We start from the raw sequence: 11,277 nt of genomic DNA on the forward strand, positions 1-11,277 counted from the left end.
TTTTTTTGCTTGTTTTTAATTATATATTTATTATTTTATTTTCATTTTTTAATATATTTTTATTTATATATTTATTTTATACTTTTTGATTTAATTTTTTTACCTATATATTTTTATTTTTTTATTTTTATTTTTTTTTATTTATATATTTTTTATTTATATATTTATATTTCTGCGACAGACTGGCGACCTGTCCAGGGTGAACCCCGCCTTCGCCCATCAGTAGCCGGGATAGGCTCCGGCACCCCCGCAACCCCGAACGGGACAAAGCGGTCAAGAAGATGAATGGATGGATGGATATTTATATTTATTTTTATGCTTAGAATTTGTTGTCATTATTTAATTGGAATCACTTGGATATTTAAAAAAAATTAAATGTTAAATAGTTGAAAATAAAAGTTTAATTGACAAATTTCACTGGTATGCTACAAAAATGAAAGGGTGACAAATCCATGTATTTATTATTATTATTTTTGTACAAAACAAGACTTACTGTCAAGCTGACAATTTAAGTTTAGATTAACAAATATCATTTTTTTCCTTGATCCATGGTGTGTCCCTTAATTTCTGTCTTTAACTCAGAAGTTACATTTTTGGGGTATTTTTGATTTAGGATTTCAGACACAGACTATTCTTCCACTTCAACTTAATTTCTGCACAGAATTGACCACATTCTAAGAAAAACTATGTTTTTTTTTTTTTCAAATCAGAAATGTTATATATTAAAAACATTCTCTAAAAGTACATTTTGCACGGCTGCACGGTGGTGTAGTGTTTAGCGCTCCTGCTTTAAATGAAAAATCTCCATTTTAAATCCAGCAAGGTCCTTTCTGTGTGGAATTTGCATGTTCTCCTCAAGCATAATGTGTGGGTTTTCTCCGGGACCTCCGGCTTCCTCCCACAGTCCAAAATCATGCTTCATAGGTTAATTGGTGTTTCTGACTTCTCCCTAGGTGTCCATGTGAGTCTATGGCCCTGCAGCATTCTGGCAGCATGTACCCTCCCTTTGTCCAAGAGTAGCTGGGTTGGCTCCAGACATAGAAGGCACTGAGGATGGACGGATGGATGGATGGATGGACAGAGTTTCAACATAGTCATCATGATAATAGTCCTTCCTTACCATCTAAAGAACATCACCTGACTAATCGATGCTTTTGTGTCCAATAGATTGGACTATTGTGATGACAATCTCATTGGACTCTCTAAATTAGGCATTAAACAACAGCAGATTATTCAGATATTAGTCCAGTTCTCAGGTCTTTGCACTTGCTTCTTGATGCCCAGATAATCAAGTTTAAAACAACTCTATTAGTTTATAAATCTCTTTAGAGTACATCTTAAATATGCTAGTTCAGGGGTCGCAACCTGAATCTCCGGAGCTGCATGCGGCTCCTTTACCCCTCCATTGTGGCTCTCCCGAAAAGAAAAAAAAAATAGTAAAGTTTTTAATTTTAAGTAGATACTAAAGTAAAAAATAAATAGTAAAGTCAAACTTTATTCTATCCATTAACAAACAGTTGAAGTATCACACATCACTCTGCGATGTTCCAACAATCCATAAAGCAGTTCATAGTTTAACAAGGTCAGACTACAACATTTTGACATATTTTTGATCACCGTGTACCACAAAAAAAAACAAACAAAAAAAAACAATCTGAGGTCAGTAAGAACAACAAAAATTTATTTTCAAGGTCTATTAACCAGATATTCTATTTTTTGAACAAATTGAAGTACTTTAGGTGGCCCTTATGGTTCAAAAATACTGTAAGGTTCATTGAATAAGCTTTGATTTAATTTTAGTTTGGTAGATTTATCAATTTCTGGGAGAAATGCACCACAAACTAAAAAAATAAACTGTGTTTTTTACTTTTGTTATCCTTTTTGCTGTATTGAGATGATCCTGTGTGACACAGGAAGTCTTTTATTGTGAAAAGATCTCATAGAAACCTATAAGCTATTTCATATTTTGAAAAAATGCAATTTTTATTTGTTTTTTTATGCTAAAAATAGTTTATTTATATTTATCATAATAGGAACATAACATAAATACAAACCAGAGTTTTAATTCTCTGAAGAGTGAGCTACGACTTTGTGGCTCCTGCTCGTTTGGTCAGCAAAATATCAACCCAAATGGGTTTTTAAGTGTTGAAGGTTGCAGACCCCTGTGCTAGTTCCTTGCTACCCCTCTCAAAGTCTGCAAACCTCGGGCAGAAAGAGGTCTTCTACGTGTTCAAAGAGTCAAACTAAACATGGCGAGGCAGCTTTTCAGTGCTTTTTGCCAAAGGTCTCTCTCTGAAAATATGAGACAGCTCACAAGTTCGAAAATGTTTAAATTTAGACTGAAAACTTTCTTATTTAGCAATGCATTTAAAAGTTGAAATATTCTATGTGTACATGTTTCAATTTCTGGATTTTAAATTATTGATTTAATGGTTTACTCCTGTTTTATTAATCATTTTGTACTTTTGTATATTTTTGTACAGTACTTTGAGTATAAATTGTGCTTTATAAATAAACTTGCTTGTTTGCTGATAAATGATTTCTATTCTTGTCTGTTATGTTGTAAATATAAATAATATTCCCAAGAATTTTATCCCTTGGAGAAAACAATCCTCAATCTACTTTCCCGCAGTTTCATCTTTTATATTTTTACATTTGTACCATATTTTCTCAAGAACTAATATGGAAACTCTTGAATAAATAGGAAGCTGCTGCCCTATATTCTGCAGTAATTACCCACTAATCTCTTGTGCTACGTTCACATCGACACAAGTTCTTGAAAGGCTAATTATGCATTCTTGAACTATCCCCTGGTGTTCACACTGGGCTTGCAGGGAGGGGCTTCTTCTTCTTTGTCCTTTTCTACTGTGTACTACTGCATGTCTGCACCTACTAAAGCTTGGGTTTTATTTTAGAAACAAATCCTGCTTCTCAGTTAGAGCTAAAAAAAAAACTCTGGTAGCAGCTACTTTTTGCCTCTGATTGATTATGGAGATGTTCCTTATTTGAATGCCTCACCCACCAGTCTTCAATCGCTCAATTGTATATATCACTGTGAGGTTTGTAACTGGCTGTAATCGCCTCACTCGTCTCTATGATCTATACGCCAGAGCACAGAAACAAGCCTTCAGTTTTTCTGCTTCCTCTGGAACTCTATCCAAACACACCTTAGGTCGCAAGCCGGACAGGATAAACATTTATTGAACACTCTAATACTAAATTTTTAAAATTCTAAAACCATAACTTTTTAACATAATTATGAACTAGTTATATAGCATTACCTGCAATAATAGTAGTGTGTTTTGCTGTAAGAGGAATTTTGCCGCTGAAGACGTTAGTGCTGATAGATGAAGATGCTGAAACAGATAGCCAGCTAAAATATTAGCTAAATGCCAAATTAGCTCAAATAACTAAAAAAACACTTAGGTTAGCCAAAACAGCTAGCATGTAGCTGAAAATTTGATAAACTTCAAAATATCCTACAAAACTGAAAAAAGCCTAAATTAGCCAAAACAGCTAGCATGTAGATATTAAGCCTAACTCAAAATAGCCTAAAAAAAACAAAGGAATAATAGCCTAAATTAGCCAAAACAGCTAGCATGTACATGTAGCTGAAATATTAGATAGACTCCAAAAATATCCTAAAAAAATCTCAGTAAAATGGTTCAAAAAGTGAGCAGAATGCCAATTATTAAAACTCCCCATAACCATAACTTAACATACATAACATACTTAACATACATAATTACATAATTATGAATAATAAAAAGGCAGGAATATCTTTTGAAAATAAATTAACTTAAACCTTAAATAACTTTCAATAATTTATTCCACATAAAAATATGATTTGTAAAAATTATAAAAGTTATAAATATGCACATACAAACATGGGGCCATTCATAACAATACAATAAAATGATCTTGCTGGCCGGATATAATTACCTGGAGGGCCGGATCCGTCCCCCGGGATTTGACTTGACACATGATTTAGATCATTCATGCTCCATTCTGTCAAGCATAGAGAAAAACTAATACTCTTGTGTCAAACTTATTTTGTAATTCACTTGCATTGTATAACTCCTGTACTCTATCCAAGTAATGCTGCTCAACTTTTGCACTTTCAAAATTTCTGTTTAGATTTATTGCCCTGGATTGTCACTTTGTTACACCTTAGCTTTAAATCTTATATTGTACATATTCGAATTTCAGAGTTTATTTTATTTTTTGTTCATACTGTAACTTTATTTTTGGAACATGTGCTGCTGACCCCTTTGCAAGTCACCCTTGTAAAAGAGATCTAGATCTCAATGAGTTTCCACCTGTTAAATAAAGGTTAAATAAAATAAACTACAGTTGGAAGAGGTTTGGTGAGAAATGTCAAAGCGATGGTAATTTCCCAAATCTTGATTACAGGCTTTTTCTTTTGCACCTCTATTCCGATACATGAAAGACTTGGTGTTATATAAATCTGGCCATGTACAAACCACAACTATTAATTTCCCCTTAATGAACAGTTTTCAAATGGTTGCCACTTGCATGAAATACCAAATCCAAATCTCTGATTGGTCCAACTTTGACCTGATTTAACATGCAACACTCGTTCAGTGGCCACACGTTTCGAATCTAGATTCCAAAAAAAACGGTCATGGAAATTTGCGTAGCAATGCAAGAATTTTGGTAATACTTTGTAATAAGATTCCTTAACAAGCTTTATTAACACATTAACAAACATTATTAATGTGTTTATAAAGTGTTAGAAAGACATTTATCAGGACAATAAGTCAAATAAAGTTAATTGACAAACCTATTAAGATTTAATAACATCTACATTGAAGCCATTGTCGACAATGGCCAAATTAATAAACTGCTTACAAGTTTAACAAATGTATTAACTATCTTTGTCAACATCATAATGAGTAATCTAAAATGTTGCCAGAATTTGGAGAGTGGAAGGTTAAAATGCACATTTACGTGGATTTACCTTTCAGCTTGAGCACGCTTTGTCGAGGGCAAGATGAATGTCAAATATAGGAAAATTAGTCGTATAGGTGTGATTTTAGCTTCATCCCAATGTCCTATTTTCTTGGACATCTATATGATTTTGTGCTCCATTTTCTGCAGAAATGCACCTGCCTGTATCTGCAGTTGTGTGCTAAACAAGCTCCAAGTCTTCTATCAGAAAACACTCTCTTAATGAGTTACAAATACAGAAATAGTCTGCTGAAGCTGCTTCCTTTCAAGCTTCCCGCATACACATAGTCAAGTGAGACATTCTTAAAATATACTTTAAGTGTCAAAAAAGTGGGAAGGTTCATCTCAGGAGAGTTTCTTTTTCTTTAAAGAGATTTAATCCCAATATCTAAGAAACTTCAAGAAATTCACCTGCTAATCCTCAATATCTGATTCTGATAGTTCTAATGCAGGAAGGCAGGAAGGAAGTATCATTATTGCATGAGCTAAGTCAATTTCCTGAGCTCTACTTGTATCCATCTCCACTGTGAGCTGAGTGATCAATCAGCGGCTCATGTTACAGTGGGAAACTGTGCGATGGGAGGCTGTGCTGCATGAAATTTCTGCAGGACTTTGGGTGACGTCTTCCAGGACAGGAGAAAAAAAAAAAAAAACACATCTCTTCTCACTTGTCTCTGAGCTCCTGGGACAGGAGGTCCAAGCTGCTGAGGTCTCAAGGGGAAAGAATCTCCGGATGGATAGCAACAATCAGATGCACTTCAACCACTCACTAATTTCCATACCGGGCTGCTGGCATCCTTATAAATCTGCAGAGATTTTTTTTTTATTATTTTGTGAATGGCGCCATCCTTTATGCATGCCTGTGTGTGGGTGTTAATGATGTGCAACACATGTCTGGCTATACCCAAGATACTCCTGTCTTTTTCTTCTCTGTGCATCCATGTGTGAGTGTTACAGGAAAACAGTGACTAATGCCTCCCCCCCTCTCTTCCGTAAGCTGATCTGTTCCCCAAGCGAGCAGGAAGTCTCCGGATTTTCACTGTGCATGAATGTCTTCTTTTTTTTTTTTAGAAAATGCTGCAACAACCGACACTTAGCTACACACAAAAAAAGAAGAAAACTCGATTGCACACCCATGTCTCAAGAGGATCCGCCGCCGGGAGCGATGAGGTCAACATGTCGTCCATTACCTAACTCACAGCGTTAAAGGGAGATGACCCGTGCAGGGCTCAGACAACACAAGCAGAAATCTGGTAGTGCAGCATTACTCTCTCTGAGCAAACATGGGAATAGTTGGGTGTGGGGGGCAACCGACACACTTCAGACTGATGATGCTCATATAGTCATGGTGACGACGTAACCGCCGATGAGCGGAGTATAACATCAAAGACTCTGCTTGATGATATTCTGCCTCTTTTTGTCCTTTTTCTTGAATATATCAGAGTGGAAAAATTCCCCATTCATATGGATGGAGTAACAGAAGGTGACACTTAATTTACCACTGTCATAATGGACACGGCGTCCACTGCATGCATAATGAATCCATGGCTGTTCTCCACATTGATAACAGCTCGACCCGGTCCTCACCTTGTCTTTGAGCACCGGTCGCACTGGACACCTTGGTACTCAATGATCATTAGAAAACCATACCCAACCGGGATCATGGGAGAATGAGTCTGTCAACTCATGTCAATGGAGGCGGGACTTATGACACATGGAAGATGAGAGCTTACAACAACCAATCACTGAGTTACATAAAGAGAAAAGTCCAAATGTTTTATAAAACTCTGATTATTTGCACTGTAAAAGAATTAATTAGAGTTTAAAGTCCCTTTCCAAATATATATATATTTTATCTATTATAAAATTGTAGTGATTTTTAAATTATGGTTATGCTGTATTAAGTCAAAGACAAAAAGACATTTTCAGCAGAAAGTTTCCTCTTAGTTGTGTGACTGCTAGCATAAAATTAACCCTTGGTTGATATCCCAGCATTCCTTTGTTTACACTCTCCTTCTTGCTAACAGCCCCTAACAACCCTAAGCTAATAATAGCGTAGCAGAAACAAACAAACAAAAAATCGGCGAGCAATTTCGGAGCTATCCAGCTGTACAGTTTAAAGCCAGATGGCAGCTCAGACGAGGAAAATGAAGACGTTAACAGATCTATCTGTCTGCATCAGAATTGGAGCAGAGAAGTGAGACTTTGGCCGAATCTGAATTCTTCCCCTACTCCCAGAATTGTGGGTATTTAGAGTGGTGGGAGTGTCCGACATCGCTTTTGAAGGGCTAACTTTCGTTATGTATTTCCGAGTGCTAGCAACACTTTGCTAATGTAGCTGACCGGCGACTGTTGATGACATCATCAACTGGGAGTGACTATGGAAGCTCTGCGCTAATGCTAACGGACCGATGATTATTGATGATGTCATTGAACAAAAGTCACGTCCGAATCACTAGACACTATTTTTTCATCACCCTCCGTTTGGAGGGATAAATGAAGGAGAAGGGCTAAAGGGAAGGGAGAAGGGAGGGGTTTGGATTGGGCCTATGGCTATGTCCGAATTCCCGCCCACTTACTATATAGTGCGTACGCCATTTTCTAGTGCTGTCCAAATCTGCAATCTTTTACTAAACTATCGACATTTACATTCTCAGAACACAGTGGAGTCAGAAATAGACGTCGTAAAATGTTTGTTTTGATTCGATTTTCACTTTGTGAAATCGTTGACGTCATATCCGGCGTTTAGCAAAGCCAAAGTAAAGTAGTGAGCATCGTCTGCGAATTGCTTTTAAAATCCAGGGCACTATATAGTCCTGCCTATATAGTTTTTTAGTAGTTAGGGGTTAGGGTGGGAATTCAGACATAGCCTATTTCTCCATAACTCTCCGTTTGAAGGGCTAAATGTAGGGGTAGGGAGAAGCAGTAGGGGGAGGGGAAGAATTTCGATTTGGCCTTTGGCCCTTCCATTCGTCACAAACCCAAGCTTTTTCAAATTGCTGGTTTTCATCACAATTTGAGTAAAGAAATCCTCAGAAATGCAGTTTCAATCTTTAATTCTTTTGTATATGTCAGGATTTGTCGTGGGGCCAAAATCCAAAACACACATTAGGTCGCGGGCCAAACGGGACAAACATTTATTGAACATGTTAAAAAAACTAAATTGTAGTGATGGTCACAGACACAAATGGCCTGACTCTTACTGGTAGTTACTTTACCCTGTTGTGTTTATTTTTTCTGTACCATGAGTGAGGAAGAGGAAGATGACACCCTTGTGACATAAAATACTGTTTTTAATGAAGAAAGCTAGAAGTCCACCTAAGTCATACATAAATAATGATATTAAATGATCCGGCCCCTAGGCCTTGACTTTGACACATGTGGTGTATGTCATCTATTGGGCTGCGTGGTGCCACAGTGATTAGCCTCACAGCATTGACAATGCCGGTTCAAGTCCCAACACAACAGGAACTCTTTACATGTTCTACCCATGCATGCTCCCAAAACCATGCTTCATAGATGAATTTGTGACTCTAAATCATCCCTAGCTGTGAATATGGGTGTGTGATTGTGGCCCTCTGACAGATGTTACACCCGTCCTTCATCCAATGGTAGATGGGTTAGGCTCTGACAACCCTGTGACCCCATAAGGAGAAATATGATACAAGAACGTGTTAAAAAACATCATTTTAATTGGAGTGGGACTTTAAAACAGGATGGAATTACAGGACGACCGGAAAAAGAATGAGATGTATAGCAAGTGATCTGTTCGCTCTATTTTTATCTCCTAATGAAACATCCATCTAGCGCCCATGAGCTCATGCTTTTCCCCCTTTTTCATGCATTAATTCACTTGGAGAAATGGTGCAAAGAAGCTGAGAGTTCACACTCTTTAAGGTGCAGGAAACTGAAGTTACACACCATGATTTGGGGTTTATTTAAGTCTGTCATCAGTATATTTTTCGTTGTGAAGTTTATATTTTAAAAAAAAGGGTGAATTTGAACTTTTTCACTGAGCTGCTACCATAGGGACCAATGAAGCTAAACTGTAAGGAACTATGAGGGCTTCAGAGGGGAATTACTTTCACCTCACTAATGTTTGCTCCACAACAGAAGATAAAGGCATCTGTCCCATGACGCCACGGGAGTGGGGAACAATTGATTTTTTTTTTTTTTTTTGGTAATAGTTTGGGTCAAAGAGGTTATGTGTGCGCTTGGGATGCGCACTTAAATGGTGAATAAATATTCGTCGGCAGCAGCAGGAGCGGCGGAGGCGGCGACGGCAGCAGCGGGCTTCCTCTGTGGCGTGTCTGCACTGCGAGAGGCGGCGGCGGAGGACCCCAGGAGTTGTGTGGGATTTTCAGTGCCAAGTTGGACGGTCTGCCTTCGCCCCACCGGGAGGACGCGCGGCTGCAATTGGTTTCTCAATGAAGGATCGTCAGCGGCTCCCCGGAGACTTGGCGGATCGTGGCGTTGGCGCGGCTCCATCGGCTCCAAACGCACGGTTCTCCTGAACGCACACTTGTGCGCAGTGAAAAGGAGAGGGGGGGACTGACTGTTGGAGCATCATCGCGCGTCTCCAGCTCCGGATTTGTGCTTCCCCCCCCAAAATAAAAAGAATAAAACATCCAGCTGGAGTTCTCTGCGCAGATTCGCAAAGTTTAACGCCAAAATTTTCAACATGAGCGACCTGGAGGAGGACTTTACCAAGATTTTACTGCTGAAGGAGGAGAGGATACGGGACCTGGAGAGGAGGCTCGCGGACCGAGAAGATGAGATTCAAGAATTAAAGAGAAAACTGCACAAATGTCAGTCTGTTCTGCCCAGCGCGCAACTTATTGGACCCCGGACCCGCAGGGCGCAGGGCATCTCGGCGGAACCGCAGACGCACCAGGACCTGGCAAGACAGACGTTTCGGAAATATCCCAAATCTGACTGGTAGGACACTTTCAGCATTGCTGTCTTTGTATTTCATGTTTCTTCTCTGTGGTCAAAGGAAAATGTGTTTCCATGAAAGCTCCCAATCAATGCCGGGCTATTAGGAGTATGTTTGAGTGTGGAAATGGGTGTATTGATAAAATCGCTTTACGCTCTGTCACCCACAAACACAGCCACGCTGCTCTTTTTGTCCCCTTTTCCTTTGAAAATCTGTTTTTTTTTCTTCTCATAAGCGGGAATCTGAGAGCTTTGCCATGAATGGACCAGCACTTCCATTCTTGAGGGCGATGACGCAGCTCCAAGACAAGCTCCAGAAAGAGCTCCTAATTGATCAGATCCATCATGACAGTCCCACAGGACGCAGGCTGGAGGAAGTGCTATGCATTATTGGCTTTTAGTAGCTGGATGCAGAGGACCCAAAGTGCATGTCTAGGGATATTTAATACTCCATTAGAAAAGGCTTTGTTTGACCATATGCTTCTTTCATCACCTTTTCTTTGAGCTCACAGCATCTCATTTGGAGTTTCAGCAGGGCTGAAGCTGAAGTTGCTCCTTTTAAAAAAAAATATTAACATTTTTCTGGTAAAAAGTTTAGTATTATAGTTTTTTATTTAATTTCTTTCTTTTTTGGTGTGTTTTGATAAATATATCACCCCTCTCCCACTACATTCCTGCATTCCAACCTCACTTTCATTCACTTGTTTTGCCCTAAATTTAGTCTTGACTCAAAAAAAGTACATGTGTCAACATCAGGAACTGTTAAGAACTTTTGAGAGATCCCCCCCCCCCACCAAAAAAGGTCAAAACGAGGTAACAAAGACAAGTACACTCCCACGCATATGCATGTTGGTCTTTCCAGAAACAATGCATTCCTCAGTCCACCGTGATTAATAAAGCCTTCACCTTAAAACTAATTTGATACTCCTAAAAATTATCCTACCGAAGTCAGGAGGTGGTGGTGTAAAAAAACACAAATATTCTTTTGGTGCTGCTCTAAGTTTCATCCTGGTAGTTCTTGTCTTAAAACTTGTAATTATGAGAGGTTTTGGGGACTCTTTGGTTCTTTTTTCAACAATCGTATCAGAAATTGTCCAACAAGGCATATAAACATGTACACACATGCTTGCAATGACACTTTGAGGACTTTTCACAAACTTCTTCTCACATCTTGACTTTGATTATTATCCTGTTTGTTGTTTAAAGTCCCGCTCCAATCATCTTCTGAGGTGTTTTCAAATCAAAATAATAATAATAAAAAAAATCCTGTTGTTTCTGTAAAGCAGGAGTAGTTGTCAGAAATTCTGTTGGCATAGAGTAAGCCTCTGCTCATATCCCATCATCCCTTTGTTTCAAGAGAATCTGGCCACA

The 11,277-nt window shown here is 38.5% G+C and overlaps 1 protein-coding gene across 1 annotated transcript in view; it reads left to right on the forward strand.

Moving 5' to 3' along the window:
- The first annotated feature begins 8,261 nt into the window (after positions 1–8,261).
- The window catches only part of prkg1b (protein kinase cGMP-dependent 1b), a 108,049-nt gene continuing 105,033 nt past the window's right edge, over positions 8,262–11,277 (forward strand). Inside the window, exon 1 of the mRNA XM_024297554.2 lies at positions 8,262–9,909. Coding sequence (XP_024153322.1) covers positions 9,653–9,909 — 257 coding nt within the window. The 5' untranslated portion in view covers positions 8,262–9,652. The remainder of the gene's footprint in view (positions 9,910–11,277) is intronic.

This window comes from Oryzias melastigma, linkage group LG15, assembly GCF_002922805.2.
Source record: "Oryzias melastigma strain HK-1 linkage group LG15, ASM292280v2, whole genome shotgun sequence".
NCBI lineage: Eukaryota > Metazoa > Chordata > Actinopteri > Beloniformes > Adrianichthyidae > Oryzias > Oryzias melastigma.